The sequence below is a fragment of the Somniosus microcephalus genome, chromosome 5, assembly GCF_052327205.1.
Source record: "Somniosus microcephalus isolate GS21.2 chromosome 5, FLI_Smic_1.0, whole genome shotgun sequence".
Lineage (NCBI taxonomy): Eukaryota > Metazoa > Chordata > Chondrichthyes > Squaliformes > Somniosidae > Somniosus > Somniosus microcephalus.
Window position 1 is genome coordinate 76678836 of NC_140991.1, and position 18245 is coordinate 76697080.

Genomic DNA, 18245 nt, shown 5'->3' on the forward strand with positions numbered 1-18245 from the left:
GCTATGATCAACTAACGAAGCACAGACTTGGCCTTCTGGATCCATAAAGCTCAGCTGCTCATTTTTTCTAACCATCTTTGCAAGGATTAAAATTCTAAAATTAAAAACCAAACAATTTGTTCATGGCTTCAGAAACCAACAAATACCTATTTATTAAACAAGACACAGATATTTAAACTTGAAGTACATTATGCAGATCCTTCAGAGAGAATTATATTCTATACATCTCATTTATTTTGGCTGTTTTAGTTTTATTATAATTTTCTTTTTAAAAAGACACTCATTTGGAAACAAGCTCTGGCCTAAATAGAGTTTCTCCTACAATAACAAATTATAAACAGAGGATGTTGACTGGAAAACATTTGCTTGTGTGTGTGTGGCCATAGTTAAATATATTATTGTAATTTTGATTTAAGCTGAAAAGTTTCTGCTACTTTGCCCCAGCAATAAACCAAACTTCAGAAAAGCACCCCTGCCATTGCAGAATTCAGGCTTGTTTTCAATTGGACAGTAAAGTTTCAGGGATGGCTGTCTGGTAATTTTGATTAAAACAAGGCAGTTTAAGGAAGCTATTAACCCTGCCCGTCCGGCGGAAACTGGGGGCAGTTAAAATGGCCTGTGCGACTTACCCTCACTGCCTTCCTACAGGTTGCGATATTAACCTGGTCTTCTAAGCAGTGATCCTTCTTTCAATATGCAGAATGGGCTTTGATGACCAGACTGCAATTTTAACCAGGCCATCCAGGCAGCCGGGACTAGAAAAATAAGTGGATTTTTTTTTTCATTTTACTTGTGGGTCAAGAGCAACAAGAGTGCTCCTCCCAGGCCCCACAAGAAAACCTTGAGCCTCTCCTTCCCTGTGCTTCCTTCTCACTCACTCGACCACGAGGCCCTCCTGAGCCCTCCTCCCAACCGCTTACCAAGTTCCAGGGACCATTCCTTCGAGTCCCTGGCGGTACCTCTTGCCATCCGACATCGTGCTCCACCCGTTGGCCAGCTACCACTTCACACCAGGCTCGGGCAGCAGCCAGACAGGACCAATACAGATGAGGCCCAGAAGTTAAAGTCTCCCGGCTCTCATGCTGGAAGTCCGGACAGTTTGCCATCCGCCTTGGCTCCCAGCCGCACGACTCCCGCCCCTAGTTAAAATCTGCCCTTAATTGTCTGATTTTCAATTACTGGATAAAAAAAGGCTATGCCTACTACGAGTAAGGCTCTTTCGCATTCGCTCATGCATAAACTGGCGAGTTTCACATTTGTGCGTGTGAGCGACAGCTCAAATTACACTTGTGCAAGAGGCTAATTTCGTACAAAAATTATTTTTTTCTTTTAATACCCCATCCCCTTCTAAATTTGAACTGGGCAAAAGGTATTGGGTCAAAATCCTGGAACACCCTCCCTAACAGCACTGTGGTAGTACCTTCACCACACGGACTGCAGCCTGTTCACGAAGATGGCTCACCACCATCTTCTCAAGGGCAAATAGGGATGGGCAATAAATGCTGGCCTTGCCAGCAATGCCCACATCCCAGGAACGAATAAAAAAAAGTTTTAATTTCTCGCACCAGATACTGACTTACAGCCTCTATGAGTGAATGTCCATTATTATTCTTAATAATTTTTAAAGATGAAAAAACACAGCAAGATCGCATGTGACATGCACCACCTGGGTATAGAGGCACTGGAGAAGGAGCAAAAAGGATTTACAAGGATGATACCAGAACTGAAAGGTATAACAATCAGGTAAAACTCAAAGAGAGAAAGATGAGGGAGTGACCTAATCAAGGTCTTTAAAATTATGAGGGGAAACCTGGAGTTTGGCACAACTGGGGGCTCAATGCAAGGTTCAACTTACTGGTGGCTTCCTAATATCCATCAGCACTGAAGAAAAAGGCTGGGAAAGGGTCTCAGCACTGGGTGGGGGAAGTCCCAAGTATAATTGCACTGGTTTGTGACTTTCTAAGGGAGCTCTGTAAACATGGATTCAGTGTTTTGTGATTAGTTCCAGGATGTGTATGTCTGTCTCACTCTTCCTCTCTCCTCATAAGAAAAGGAAAACATGATAATTATCATCAACAAAACAAAGGTGGCAATCTTTCAAATTGTAACTATTTGGTTTTTTTTAAACTTGAAAAACAAATTAAGAATGGCACTGTGTGGCTCTATCCCTTGCTTTCCTGCACCCCCCACCCCCAACCCCACACCTCTCTGCTCCGGGGTCTGACAGCTGTTACTAATTAGAATTGCTTACCATTTCTGTCATTATATAACAGATGATAATCAGGTGAGATAATTAAAATTCAACTTTTTATTTGAAAAATTAACTCCATTAGAATGAGCAAAGACATCCAGTCTCAGCTTAATGCACTGTCTGAAGGACAATCACCCGCAACACTAGCGGCTCACTGGAGTGCTGGCTGGCAAGGTGTCCGTCAATGTTTCAGACACCAGCAGATAGCCCACGAGAGGAAAGGTTATAGCGAAAGCTGCAACCGATGTGCAATCAGTAGTCTGTCTTTTTTTTTTTTGCACACCACCTAAACCTCTCCATTTTTTAAAAAAAAGGAGCAAATATACATTTTATCTAAAAGATTTTGAAATTTGTCCTCTAGCTTTCTTCAAATAATTTTAATACTTTTTGAGCAGAAACTAGAGCACTTTCCAGTCGGGATGACTGAAGAATGAACGAGCCGTGAGAAACCTAACTGCAAATTCCTTTCACTAGCCTGGAGTTGTCGAGGCCAACTGTAGTGCCCAGAGATTAGGCAACTCAGGACATGACAACCATTAAACCTGGGGCTTCATGAATAGGTCAGCACAACACCATGCGGTACATTTACCCAGCAAGGGGAATGATAGTTCATAGATTTTATTGCCAGAAAAATTATCCAGCTTAACCAGTTAAGAAAGTTACTACAGAAAATTCCTTCTCAGGCACAGTGCAACATCAATTAGCTGCGCTGAGGCAGTGACGATTTAAATACTGAATTGGGTGGCGTCGGTTACAAGGCTGGAGTATAAATCAAGAAGTTTGGTGGCTCTCGTAAACCTCAGTAGTGAAGTTCAAACATCTTCTGAATCCCAAGACTGTAACTTAACTCCAAAACAACTATTCTGTATACGTAATACACCAAGCCATCAGAATTTTCTTTCTTGTAAATGGTCTGCCAACTTCGCGGATTTAGCACCATAAAGCATGATCGTTAAAATGTCTCAGTTTTCTCTGTTTAAAGAATATGACCAAATCAGGAAATTAAAATTCTTCAGACCTAAAAGGTTGGAATATCCAAACAAAAAACTCAATACACTTCATTAATACTTCTACAAAACCACCCACGGTGAAATCTGTAGGTTTAGACAATATAATGTACATTATGCAGACATATATAAATAAAGGACAGCAAAGAGAGTAGTAAGTCACTGCAAAGATAAAGAAAGTGGCATTTAAGTGACTGTGAGGAAAACTGCTGGCTGCCAAGCCAAGAAGCAGAAAACCTCAGCAGTGGGTTTAATCGGGATTGAAGCACTTGGAGAGTTTTCAGGGCCTAATTGAAATATAGAAAACTAGAAAAAGTTTCAAAAAAAATTTAATTAGAAGATCTCCTTGTCAGAGTCCAATTCTGGAAGAACCTTTGAACAACATGCTGGCAGCATTTGTTCTCTAACAAACGGATCAACCGGGGTTGATGGTGCTCCTTGGACATTGCTTCTCCGTGGTAGAGGTCATAGGACTAGGACGTGCTGTCAAAGTCATAGGACTAGGATGTGCTGTCAAAGTAAGCTTAGTGAGTTACTGCAGTGCACCCTGTACAAAGTACACACTGCAGTCATGATGCACCAGTGGCCAAGGGGGTGGAAAATGATTCCAGTGGCAAGGGCATGATTAGGCAGACTGCTCAGTCCCAGATGGTGTTAAGCTTCTCATATCATTGGGCTGGAATTTGCGGTGGGTAATAATGATGAACTAACAGCGTTCGCCGTCATTACCCTTTTGACACTGACCGCAACTTCAGGACATCTTGCACTAAAAGACCTCACATTAATATTCCAGGTAGGTACTGTAAAAAGAGAAGGCATGAACTTGAAGACAGTTTCCAAAACTTTTTGGAGGTCTAAGTAAGCTTTTAAGTGAACACCAAAGTAATCCAAACCTGATGCAAAGGAATTTTCAATATGTGTTCCTAGATAAATCCCATTTAACCATGAGAGGAAGTGAAAAAAAATGACTAGGATTGAGAGCGGGGAGTGATATAAAGAGTGGAGGAACCCACAAATGGTACACTAAAGTAATTGCAGGCCTAAAGCTGAACAGCAAAATCTGAATTTGTGTGGACATGACCAATTTAAATGAGAGGGTGTGCCCAAAAAGTAGTAGATGATGCCCTCAGTGGATCAGACCCAAGCTAGCCAGGTAAAGCAAAATAAAAAGCAAAATTAGTTGCCATTTGGATACAACCTTCATCACATACATATCACACACCTATCTGCATACATTACCACTTGGTATCGCTTAACTCCAGAATATTTTGCAGAGGCATATGTCAACATTTCTGTAACTTCCAAGCCGCTGTTTGCCAAATGGATGATATTCTAGTATATGAAGAGGTCCAATCAGAACACACAGAAACTAAAGTGGACCCCAACAAAACCCAGGCTATAAAAGAACTTAAATGAGGTTTGTCACTTCCTAGGAGTGGTAAATCTGTTAGACAAGGTTTTTCCCATTTGGCAGAGAAAACTAAATGTTTGTGGCAACTGCCTGAACAAAAACAACACTTGGACATGGAGTAGTGACCAACAGAGCGCTTTTTAAGAGATAAAGAAATGACCGACTCCACCACCTACCCTGAGATTACAGGACCCTAAAGGAGAAACCTGTACTTTTGCAGATGTATCTTCCTCTAGACATGAGGCTATTCTACTGCATAGATCCCAGCCCGAGCAAATGGCTATACTAGTTAGCGATTTTTTAAAAAACTTAGAGCGTCTACTAGTTTTAACTGACTACTGGCATCTTAATGTAACAGTTAATCGTATCCTAACTCTTACCGTGTCCCATGCACCCATCAGCCCTGTGCTCGCTGATCTACATTGGCTCCCGGTCTACCAACACCTTAAATTTAAAATTCTTATCCTCGTGTTCAAGTCCCTCCGTGGACTCGCTCCGCCACACCCCCAATCTCTGTAACCTCCTCCAGGCCTACAACCCTCTGAGCACGCTGCGCTCCTCCAATTCTGGCCTCTTGTGCATCCCAGACTTCCTTAGCCCCACCATTGGTGGCCACACCTTCAGCTGTCTAGGCTCCAAGCTTGGGAATTCCCTTGCTAAACCTCTCCGCCTCTCTTTCTTGTCCTTACAACCTACCTTTTTGGCCAAATGTGTAGTCATCTGCCCCACTATCTTATTCTTTGGCTCAATGTCAATTTTTGTTTGATTACGCTCCTGTGAAGTGCCTCGAGATGTTTTACTTCATTAAAGGCACTATATAAATGCAAGTTGTTATTGTTAATGTGACTTGATGTTTTATTCACAACACTAAACTTCTACAAGCTTTCAAATGGAAAACCATCTTTGCAATGGGTGTTTATCAAACAAGGCTATCTGTGGATTGTGTGACTATGGAATGAAGCAGCAAGCACTTCCCCTGAAGACTTTCAAGTAATTATGTATAATGCAACACAAACTGCCCAGCATGAAACACAGCTTCTATCCAGCTCTTCACAAGTTGCTTCTTAGAAAAAAATGTTTAAAGTGTAGAATATTCATCTGCCAAATGGCACTGCACCCCCTGTGGTAAATGAAAAGATGTTCTAAAGTCAAGGACTAATGGCTTCTCCTGCATCAAACATTACTGCAGCTTTGCTACATTTCATGAATATTACATGAGATTTATGCATCTGGGGAACTCAGCATCCAGAAATGATTGTCAGCTCAAGTTCAAAACCTACTTTACAAATTTCAAGTTTGTCCCTTTGAACAAAACCTTAAAACGATTGCCCCATCTGCTTTTTTTCATATGGACATTGGCATTATTTTGAATAGCGAGGAGCTCCCCTAGTGTCCTGGCCAATATTCCTCCCTCTGTTACCACCACCAAAAATAAAATAAATGGCAATTTACCTCATTGCTTTTTGTTGGATCTTGCTTTGTGTAAAATGGCTGCCAAATTTGCCTACATAACAGTGACTGCATTTCAAATTAATTGTGCACAAATCTTTGAAGGTGGCAGGACAGGTTAACGAAGCAGTTAATAAAGGATATGGGATCCTGGGCTTTATAAATAGAGGCATGGAGTACAAAAGCCAGGAAGTTATGCTAAACCTATACAAAACACTAGTTCGGCCCCAGCTGGAGTATTGTGTCCAATTCTGGGCACCACATTTTAGGAAGGACGTGAAGGTTTTGGAGAGGTTATAGAAGAGATTTACTTGAATGGTTCCAGGGATGAGGGAATACAGTCATGTTGATAGACTAGCGAAGCTAGGATTGTTCTCTTTAGAGCAAAGAAGGCTAAGAGGAGATTTGATAGAGATGATTAAAATCATGAAGGGTTTAGATAGAGTAAACAAAGAGTAACTGTTTCCAATGGTTGTAGGGTCAATGACGAGAGGGCACACATTTAAGGTGATTGGCAAAAGAACCAGAGGCGACACGAGGAAAAACTTCTTTTATGCAACGAGTGGTTAGGATTTGGAACGCACTGCCTGATAGGGTGGTGGATGCAGAGTCAATAGTGGCCTTCAAAAGGGAATTGGAAAAATACTTGAAGGAGAAAAAATTGCAGGGGTACGGGGAAAGAGCAGGGGATGTGGGACTTACTGGATTGCTTTTCGAAAGAGCTGGCCCAGACTTGATGGGCCGAATGGCCTCCTTCTGTGCTGTACTATTCTATGATTCAATGACATGCAGTGCTTTTCAAATTTGAAGATATTGATTTAGATTCCTGAATGTTGGCTTTAAAAAAAAATCTTCTGCATTCAATTTTAATGTCATTTTTCCTGAATATTGGTATGGTTGCAATTGCATGAGCAACATTAGAGATGGCATTTAAGAGTTGTGCTACCTGTTGTGTCTGTGTGCACATGTGCAAATGTAGCTGGGTTTGAACAAAATGGAAGGGAAACTAGTACTTTTCACCAATCACAGTCTCGGTATTCGGTATTAATGCCGGTTGAGAGCACAGTCTCCAGCATATATTTTAACTTGTTGATCCTCTGCATCTTAGCCATGAACTTACCAAATGTGAAATAGCATTACCTCCACAATTAGACTCCACCTGCTGGACACAAAACATAATATGATCTAATCGTGAAACATTAAACTACCTTTGCTTTTTCCAGCTGCGCCTGGGCTTGTCGCTCTGCTTCTCTCCGTACAGCCTCCCGGTCTTCCTCCAGAGATACATCAGACTCAGATGGGCGGCTGGTATAGGAGTCCGCCGAACCCTGCAGAGGAACAAACGAGAAAAATGTGTGACTTTTATTAGTTGGTATGTGCAGTGCAGTTTGAAAATCATTGTACTCGCAGAGCTCCTTTCAACGTAATTTTCTGCATGTTTAAAGCAAATAAATTAGCAATGAATCTGCCTCAGGATGACAAAAAGGAAAAAGAATTTGCTAGAAAGATGGCGCTATCATGCTTACACCTCTCTCTCTCTCTTTCTTGGGTTTATTTATGCCAGTTGCTTCCAAAGTACTATTATATGCACATGTTTGGATGTACTTCTTTTGAAAAAGACTTGCATTTATATAGCACCGTTCACAACCTCAGAACGTCCCAAAGTGCTTTACAGCCAATGAAATATACAGTATTTGAATTGTAGAAACTGTTGTAATGTAGAAAACTCGGGAGCCAATTTGCACACACAATGTGATAATGACCAAATAATCTGTTTTTGTGATGTTGGTTGAGGGATAAATATTGGCCAGGACACCGGAGATAACTCCCCTGCTCTTCTTCAAAATAGTGCCATAGGATCTTTTACGTCCACCTGAGAGTGTACAACCATGAATGTTTTTCGATGCTTTGGCAACATAAGATGTACCTTGTCATGCCAATAAAGCGATTTGATTTTGAATTGATTTGAGAGCAGATGGGGCCTCGATGCATCATCCAAAAGACGGCATCGCCGACAGTGCAGCACTCCCTCAGCACTGTACTGGAGTGTCAGCCTAAATTTTTGTGGTCAAGTCTCGACGGGGACTTGAACCCACAACCTTCCGACTCCGAGGCGAGTGTGCTACCTACTGAGCCACAACTGAAATGGCTTGAGTGATTTAGCAATGGCAGATCACTTTACAAACAGTTACTAAAAGCAACAAAATAGTAAAAGGACAGCACAGAAGAAAACAACCATCTAGAATGCATTGACTGAAACAATGTTATACGATAATGTCACAAAAGCACAGCATTTAGTGGTACCCTGTTGAGACCCACAACCCAATGTTTTTGCATCTTTTGATTTCTGCAAGCAACTGCTAGTTTCTGTCAGATTCAGGCCAAAGACCTTTCCCCTGCCACCTATTCGCTCAAATGGTTAAGTTGCCACAAATTCTTACCATGCACATTAAAGGGTCACTCAGACTAGGGAGGAGCTCAGCAAATTAATTCATCAAAACAGTTACAGAATATAAAATGGTGCTAGAAAAAGCCAGCTGTGACTGTCAAACATTGTCGACACCCCACCACTGATTGCTCAAAACAATTAAAAGATTTGCTCTTACACAGATATCTGAATTCTTCAAGCGTCCTCCTTTGGCTCTTTTCAGAAGCCTTATCCAGGTGGCCTTCATTAGCCAGAGAGCTCGTTATTGTCCACAGGATCTGTGCTGGGCACAGCCGCTAACAAAACGTGTTGCATAATCAGTGCTGCTTTACTTTTAACCCATCTTGCCTGTGTGCTTGCGAACGTGCTCCTTTCCCTCTATCCCCTTCTCTCTCATTCTGCAACGAGTCACTCTAGCAAGAAAAAAAGACTGCTAGCTTATTTGATAGATGAAGGGTAGGTGTTTTCCTTACTTGAAATCTTCAGACACCAAAATTCCCCTGGTGCAACAAGGTATCTCAGCTCATCACACAGGCAGTCCACAACAATAGAGACAAAAAAAATTGCATAGGGGAGCCTTTTAAAGTCCAATATGGAATTTATTTACTGACATTTGTAAGTGCAAAGTTCAATCCATCTCTCTAGGGAGACAGAGAAGCTCGTCACATCAATGAGCATGCTCAGTAGCTAAATCCTTACGCAGATGCTCACATCATACTGTGATGTTAGCCTTCTGTCAAACTGCCATTTGAAATCTCAAGGGTAGAGTATGAAAATAGCAAGGTCCTTGTAGAGCAGGAACACATGCAAACCAACTGCTTCATTTTTTGACATATACCTGTCACCAGTTGTACAGAACAATATTGCCAGCTCTCACTCATTTCACAGGATCTTATTTAAACCAAGATGTCATCTCTTCCTAATTAATAATGGCATGCACTAGTGATCTTAAAAAAAACACTTGAAGCTATGATGGAAACTATGTAAAGATGCCAGTCACATACAGATAATGAGAAGTAAATCATCTGAGAGAGGAATAAAAGCAGTTACATAGTTTAGAGATGAAAAAAAGTTGCAGGTTTGCAGGGGACTAGACCAATTAAAACATTAACAAGACTTATCTAAAGGTTTTCTGATGTCCCAAAGACACCAAAATACAGATGAATTTAATGATTTCTATTGAGGTCTGATTTGCATAGGGTTATCAATATACACTTTAAACCAACAGCTCTTCTCGAACGTGAAGCATGCACCAACACAATTCAGACATCATCTGCACGAACTGCTAGTAATGAACATCTGTTTTCCATTTTAAACAGAGCAACCCACCCACATTTGAAAATCATCGTCGATGCACAAGAGGTCCTTTCTACAGGAACTTAATGTTGAGACTTCCAAAGCTGGAGACTTAACAACCTGCCACAATGTCAATCTAACTTTGTTAATTGCACCAGTCACAATTGGTACATGAATAGATAAAACAAAATGTCTTGATTTACACCAAGCATACTGACTGAGCTTTTTACTTTTGTAAAATCTGTATCTATTATTAGGTCAATGGTTCCTCCTATAAATTAGTCTATTATAAATCACTTATATTTTTATGCATATGCTTAGTTTTCTCAGTTTATATATTTACTACTCTGCCGTTTGAGTTAGTGTCTCTATATGGGGTCCTGCTCTAAACCATTGGTAAACAAAGTTAGTTCTATAGCTGCAAGTGGCAATGTTTACACTGTCATTGTGTTTTATGGGGATAGTGCAGGAAAGTGGAGTTGAGGTAGAAGATCAGCTATGATCTTATTGAATGGCGGAGCAAGCTCGAAGGGCCAAATGGTCTACTCCTGCTCCTATTTCTTATGTTCTTATGCTTGTAATGTGAAAATATATTATACTAATAAATTGAGAGATTTAGCAGTGACTTAGATCAGCAGCTACCCCAAGGGACAGGTGTCACCCATTCATGCTTAAAACAAAGTAGATTGCAGGAAGGTAACAATGGACTAGTCAGGTGGGCAGAAAAGTGGCAAATGGAATTCAATCCAGAGAAGTGTGACATAATGCATTTGGGGAGGGCTAACAAGGCAAGGGAATACACAATAAATGGTAGAATACTGAGCCATGTAGAGGAACAGAGGGACCTTGGAGTGCATGTCTACAGATCCCTGAAGGTAGCAGGCCAGGTAGATAAGGTGGTTAAGGCAGCATATGGGGATACTTTCCTTTATTAGCTGAGGCACATAATATAAGAGCAGGGGTGGTTATGCTTGAACTGTATAAAACACTAGTTAGGCCACAGCTAGAGTACTGCGCACAGTTCTGGTCACCACAATACAGTAAAGATGTGATTGCACTAGAGAGGGTACAGAGGAGATTTATGAGGATGTTGCCAGGACTGGAGAATTTTAGCTGTGAAGAAAGATTGGATAGGCTGGGGTTGTTTTCTTTGGACAGAGGAGGCCGAGGGGAGACTTAATTGAGTTGTATAAAATTATGAGGGGCCTAGATAGAGTGGATAGGAAGGTCCTATTTCCTTTTGCAGAGAGGTCAATAACCAGGGGTCATAGATTTAAAGTAATTGGTAGAAGGATTAGAGGAGATTTGAGGAGAACTTTTTTCACCCAGAGGGTGGGGGTCTTAAATTCACTGCCTGAAAGAGTGGTAAGAGGTAGAAACCCTCATCACATTTAAAAAGTACTTGGATATGCACCTGAAGTGTTGTAACCTACAGGGCTATGGACCAAGAGCTAGAAAGTGGGATTAGGCTGGATAGCTCTTTGTTGGCCGGCACAGACACGATGGGCTGAATGGCCTCCTTCTGTACCGTAAATTTCTATGGTTCTATATATCACTTTCGTTTTTGTGTCTGAGTTTCTGAAATTCAAGGTAGAAATGTGTGTTGTTATTGTCTTCTTCACCACATAAACCAGTCAAAAACCAAGTAACTGGTCAGTGATTGGTAGCATATTAGACTCAATTTCTCACAGTAACTGCACTACAACAAAAATCTAGTGCATTATATCTTCATACAGTTGTAGAACTATTGCGAGTAAATGTGTAAGGAACCAAACTTGTGTGAACCTTTCTTTAAAAAAGCAGCACAACCACTTTAGTATCTGGGGACAAAGAAATAGAGGGCACTGATTTAATATTGGGGTGCATTTCCCACCATTCGATGTTAGTTGAAAAAGTCAGCAGGAGTATAAAGCAAAGAAACCCTCTTTACATTCACAACTGACTTTTCCACTATCATTTTAGCAAAGAGGAAAATACACGGTTTTACATTTGCTATTTTAGGCAATCACTGCTTCACTGAATGTTCTGGAACAGCTTGCCCTGAACGAGTATATTGTTAACAAAGGCCTCTCGAACCTGAATTTGACATTCCACAAAATATAAAATACATTTTTCAGGGCCAGAACGGTTGTTTAGCATTCAATACACAGTTAAAAATCCAGTTACTCCTATTCCAACAAGGCTTAACATTTAATGGGTGTTTTTTAAAAAATTCCTTCATGGCATGCGAGCGCCGCTGGCAAAGCCAGCATTTATTGCCCATTCCTAATTGCCCTCGAGAAGGTGGTGGTGAGCCGCCTTCTTGAAATGCTGCAGTCCGCATGGTGAAGGTACTCCCACAGTGCTGTTAGGGAGGGAGTGCCTGGATTTTTACCCAGCGACTATGAAGGATCGGCGACATATTTCCAAGCCAGGATGGTGTGTGACTTGGAGGTGATGGTGTTCACATGCACCTGCTGCCCGTGTCCTTCTAGGTGGTAGAGGTCGCAGGTTTGGGAGGTGCTGTCGAAGAAGCCTTGCTGAGTTGCTGCAGTGCATCTTGGTATACACTTGGTATCTTGGTATAGATGGTACACACTGAAGCCACGGTACACTGGTGGCGGGGGAAGTGAATGTTTAAGGTGGTGGATGGGGTGCCAATCAAGCAGGATGCTTTGTCCTGAATGGTGTTGAGCTTCTTGAGTGTTGTTGGAGCTGCACTCATCCAGGCAAGTGGAGAGTATTCCATCACACTCCTGACTTGTGCCTTGTAGATGGTGGAAAGGCTTTGGGGAGTCAGGAGGTGAGACACTCACCACAGAATACCCAGCCTCTGACCTGCTCTTGCAGCCACAGTATTTATGTGGCTGGTCCAGTTAAGTTTTTGGTCAAAGGTGACCCCCAGGATGTTGATGGTGGGGGATTCAGCAATGGTAATGCCATTGAATGTCAAGGGGCGGTGGTTAGACTCTCTCTTGTTGGAGATAGTCATTGCCTGGCACTTGTGTGGCGCGAATGTTACTTACCACTTATCAGCCCAAGCCTGAATGTCGTCCAGGTCTTGCTGTATGAGGGCATGCGAATGGAACTGAACACTGTGCAATCATCAGCAAACATCCCCACTTCTGACCTTATGATGGAGGGAAGGTCATCGATGAAGCAGCTGAAGATGGTTGGGCCTAGGACACTGCCCTGATGCACACCTGCAACGATGTCAGGGGCTGTGATGATTGACCAACAACCACAACCATCTTCCTTTGCACTAGGTATGACTCCAGCCAGTGGAGGGTCTTTCCCCAGATTCCCATTGACTTCAATTTTACTAGGGCTCCTTGATGCCACACTCTGTCAAATGCTGCCTTGATGTCAAGGGCAGTCACTCTCACCTCACCTCTGGAATTCCGCTCCTTTGTCTATGTTTGGACCAAGCCTGTAATTAGGTCTGGAGCCGAGTGGTCATGGTGGAACCCAGACTGAACATCAGTGAGCAGGTTATTGGTGAGTAAGTGGCGCTTGATAGCACTGTCGACACCACTTCCATCACTTTGCTGATGATTGAGAGTAGACTGATGGGGCGGTAATTGGCCGGATTGGATTTGTCCTGCTTTTTGTGGACAGGACATACCTGGGCAGTTTTCCACATTGTCGGGTAGATGTCAGTGCTGTAGCGGTACTGGAACAGCTTGGCTAGAGACGCAGCTAGTTCTGGAGCACAAGTCTTCAGCACGACAGCCGAGATATTGTCGGGGCCCATAGCCTTTGCCGTATCCAGTGCACTCAGCCATTTCTTGATATCACGTGGAGTGAATCGAATTGGCTGAAGACTGGCTTCTGTGATGGTGGGGACGTCAGGAGGAGGCAGAGCTGGATCATTCTACTCGGCACTTCTGGCTGAAGATGGTTGCAAACGCTTCAGCCTTATCTTCTGCACTCGCGTGCTGGGCTCCGCCATCATTGAGGATGGGGATGTTCATGGAACCTCCTCCTCCAGTCAGTTGTTTAATGGTCCACCACCATTCACGACTGGAAATGGCAGGACTGCAGAGCTTTGATCTGATGCATTGATTGTGGGATCACTTAGCTCTGTCTATAGCATGCTGCTTCCGTTGTTTAGCATGCCTGTAGTCCTGTGTTGCAGCTTCCACAGGTTGGCACCTCATTTTTAGGTACGCCTGGTGCTGCTCCTGGCATGCTCTTCTACACTCCTCATTTAACAGCGATATTAGCAAGGAAAAGCTTAAGTTTTTAGTCAGTTCCACTGATTTCACGGATTGCCAGATATGGGGGCGGGGAGGGGGTGGGGGGGATGGGGTGGAGGTCCACAGTGCAGCCTGTGTCAAAGCAGTGAATGACTGATGGCAACTTCAGGATTTCTGCATTTAGATGCACGTGTTAAATCCTGAAGTTACAGCCAGTTTTAGAGGGGTAACGACGGCGAACACTGACAGTTCACCATCGTTACCCACCGCAAAATCCTGGTGATTATCTTGTTTTCTGCATGCCTGACCAAAATAATGTACATCTTGTCACCCTCCCCAAATGTAAGAAAAGGCAATGATTTTTTCCTATGAACTGTGTGACCCTTTAATCCTAAAATGAAAGCAAACACACCCTTAAGTGAACAGAGGCGAGAACAAAAACAGAACATGCTGGAAACATCAGGCAGCATCGGTGGAGAGAGAAACAGAGTTAAGGGCCCCAATATTTAGGAAGAGCAGGGAGGGTACGGGGGAAATCCGGCAAGACCAGGGACGCGGAGGTCCTGCCGTTAAATTCGACAGGACCTCATTAGAATTTTTTCCTTCCGTTTCACCCCCCACCCATCCCCCTCCCGGCAGCCAGCCAAATTGAAAGGCTGGCCAGCTGCCGGGCGGGAAAGCCAGCACAAGAGGCCGCAGCCTGGGGACCCTTGGGGACGGTCCCTAGCAACTGGGAGGGCAGCAAAGTGCCTAATCAAAAGATGAGGTGCTATTCCTCGAGCTTCATTGGAACGGTGACAGAGAGGTCAGAGTGGGAATGGGACGGAGAATTAAAATGGCAAGCGACCGGAAGCTCAGGATCACGGAGATGTTCAGCAAAGCGATCGTCCAATCTGCGTTTGCGCTTCCCAATGTAGAAGAGATGCATAGAGAAAAGGTCATCTTTGCTGTTTTTGTGGCCTTGCTGCGTGCCTATCGGCTACTGCTTTTGCTTACGTAACAGTGACTACACTTCATAAGTCATTAATTGGCAGTGCAGTTATTTAGGACATCCTGAGGTAGATAAATCCAAGATCTTTCTTTCTGATGGGGTGGGTGGGGGGGCGGGGGGGGAAATGTGGGCGTAGGGAGGTAATGCCAATGAGTATTGCAATTGGAACTCCTATGATAGGCCACACAAAGGTTCAAATTCATGGAGAAAGCCAAGATGGAAATAATAATGGGTTGAAGATGGAGGAATAAACATTTCAGTTCACCCATTACAGATTGACCCATGCAGGAGTCAAACAATGCAGCGCTCTGCCTGACTGGAACCTGAAATACAATTCCCGGTCTCATACTGATAAGTGCCTCTTGAAGTCACAACTACAGTCTGTTTCAAGTCAAATCATAGAAACATAGAAGTTAGGAGCAGGAGTAGGCCACTTGGCCCCTCGAGCCTGTTCCGCCATTTAATGAGATCATGGCTGATCATCCAAATTCAGTACCCTGTCCCTGCTTTCTCCCCATATCCCTTGATCCCTTTAGCCTTAAGAAATATATCTAACTCCTTCTTGAATATATTTAATGAATTGGCCTCAACTGCCTTGTGTGGTAGAGAATTCCACAGGTTCACCACTCTCTGGGTGAAGAAATTCCTCATCTGTCCTAAATGGCTTACCCCTTATCCTTAGACTGTGACCCCTGGTTCTGGACTCCCTGCCATCGGGAACATCCTTCCTGCATCTAGTCTGTCTAATCCTGTTAGAATTTTATAAGTTTCAATGAGATCCCCTCATCCTTCTAAACTCTAGCGAATATAAGCCTAATCAACCCAATCTCTCCTCATACGTCATTCCTGCCATCCCAGCTATCAATCTGGTGAATCTTTGCTGCACTCTCTCCATGGCAAGAACATCCTTCCTCAGAGGAGGTGACCAAAACTGCACACAATACTCAAGGTGTGGTCTCACCAAAGCCCTGTACAACTGCAGCAAGACATTCTTGCTCCTGTACTCGAATCCGCTTGCTATGAAGGCCAACATACCATTTGCCTTCTTAACTGCCTGCTGCACATGCATGCTTACCTTCAGCGACTGGTGCACAAGGACACCCAGGTCTCATTGCACTTCCCCTTTTCCCAATCTATTGCTGTTCAGATAATAATTTGTTTTCCTGTTTCTGCCACCGAAGTGGATAACCTCGCATTTATCCATATTATACTGCATTTGCCATGCATCTGCCCAATCACCCAACCTGTCCAAATTATACTGGAGTTTCTCTGCATCCTCCTCACAGCACACACGCCCACCCAGCTTTGTGTCATCGGCAAACTTGGAGATATTACATCTAGTTCCCTCGTCTAGATCATTGATATATATTGTGAATAGCTGGGGCCCTAGCACCGATCCCTGCGGTACCCCACTAGTCACTGCCTGCCACTCGGAAAAAGACCCGTTTATTCCAACTCTTTGCTTCCTGTCTGCAAACCAGTTCTCTATCCAAAACAATACCTTACCCCCAATCACGTGTGCTTTAACTTTGCACGCTAATCTCTTATGCGAGACCTTATCGAAAGCCTTCTGAAAGTCCAAATATACCACATCCACTGGTTCTCCCTTATCTAGTCTACCAGTTACATCCTCAAAAAAATTCCAGTAGATTAGTCAAGCATGATTTACCTTTTGTAAATCCATGTTGACTTTGCCCAATCCGGTCACTGTTTTCCACACAGACAAAATGGGTGACATCCTCATTGAAACAACAGTTCAGCTGATAGTTCTGAATAGACTTGCCAATTGCTCGTGTCTATTTCATAGCAGGCTCATCTCAAACAGAAACAGATCATGTGAATGGCCGTACATATGAAATACATATAGAAAGGGGTATTTTTATGCCCAAGTTAAAAAAGTATAGGTACTGTACAATATTTGCACTATTGTTCCACATTGTGGCTAACTTTAATGAGGATACTGACGGCCTCTGCCTCGTCAACATGTATGCAGTTTCTATTAATAATTAAAATAAGGTACATCTCAGAGAACAAATCAAACCAGTGTTTAAAATCATCTTTTACAGTAATGTAGCACCACCAGGATATAAACACCATAGCATATTATACACATTTCTACTATATTTAAAAATACAACTGAATCATTTTATATAAATGTTTCTTGATGGAATACTAACGGCAAAGATTCAAGGGAGTTTTCAACTTCAATGCATTCATTTTTCTTAAAATAAACCCCCCAATTTCCAATAAATGGTAAAAATGGGGCAAAGACGACCCGTGCACAGGCTCACCTGCACCAGAGGCCCTGCAAGGCTGAATTTTCCAACAGGTGCCCCATCTAATTTATTAGGCTACTGGCACATGAATAGCTTAGCCTGTAGCATACAGGGTGTAAAAAGAAATCCAGCAATGGTAGCAGCTCTTAAAGGGCTGCAGTGCACCATTAAAGAGGATGTTGTGGTGAAGTCAGAATAGTTGACTAATTATTTACAATGGTAGAGCTAAGCATGTGGGCAATCCTTGTGTTTTTGATGAACAGTTGGAGGTTCTCCTGCAGAAGATGCACCAAAAGCGGAGAGTCTCCTGTGATAAATTGCAAGGCTGAGGTGGCATCAAAACTTCAAGTTGTTGTAACCACCCTCTTCTATGGGAAGAGTGTCTCTGTTGTGCTTGTCTGCAATCTATCCTACAGCAGACAGTATAACACAATGACAGTTGTTATTGTTACATATCCAGGTAGGCACAGGTCCTAGGACAACAACAGGTACAGACCAAATGCCTCAGGTTCCTAGAGGAGGAAGCCAGAGCTTTAAAAAAAAACTTCAAATTCTGGAATCTCACTTGTGGAACGGTCATAAGGGAAAGCACTGTGGGAAATGGATGCCAAGCAACCCAAGTTCCAAATAATCAATGAACTACTTCAATAATTCAGGATATTCAATTAGAAACAGCATTTCAATAGAATAATAAAACTAGACAGCCCCTCTGCAGTTTCCATCCTGATTTAACTAGCTCCCTGGGGCTTTGTGCAGGGGTTAACTAAAGACTACAACTTCTGGCATCCTTTTCAAATACCTGGAAACAAATCATTTCTTATACCAGGTAAAGGAGGTGCAATTCAAAAAAAGGTGGTTCTTCACTTCCAAATTTATTCTTTAGCTCTTTTATAGGAGGTGGGAAGATTAAATTTGGTTACTTTGCAGGAAGGTTAAACTACAAAAATAAATCATTTGT

The 18245-nt window shown here is 42.7% G+C and overlaps 1 protein-coding gene across 7 annotated transcripts in view; it reads right to left on the minus strand.

Annotated features, from left to right (window-relative positions):
• The window catches only part of LOC147117127 (voltage-dependent L-type calcium channel subunit beta-2-like), a 269572-nt gene that overhangs the window by 119843 nt on the left and 131484 nt on the right, over positions 1-18245 (minus strand). For 5 of the 7 annotated variants that reach the window (XM_085987840.1, XM_085987843.1, XM_085987838.1 and 2 more), the window contains exon 2: positions 7327-7446. In XM_085987840.1, the coding sequence (XP_085843966.1) occupies positions 7327-7446 (120 nt within the window). Of the gene's footprint in view, positions 1-7326; positions 7447-8724; positions 9158-18245 lie in introns of those variants that run through there. The other 2 variants (XM_085987844.1, XM_085987839.1) reach the window with 2 other exon arrangements.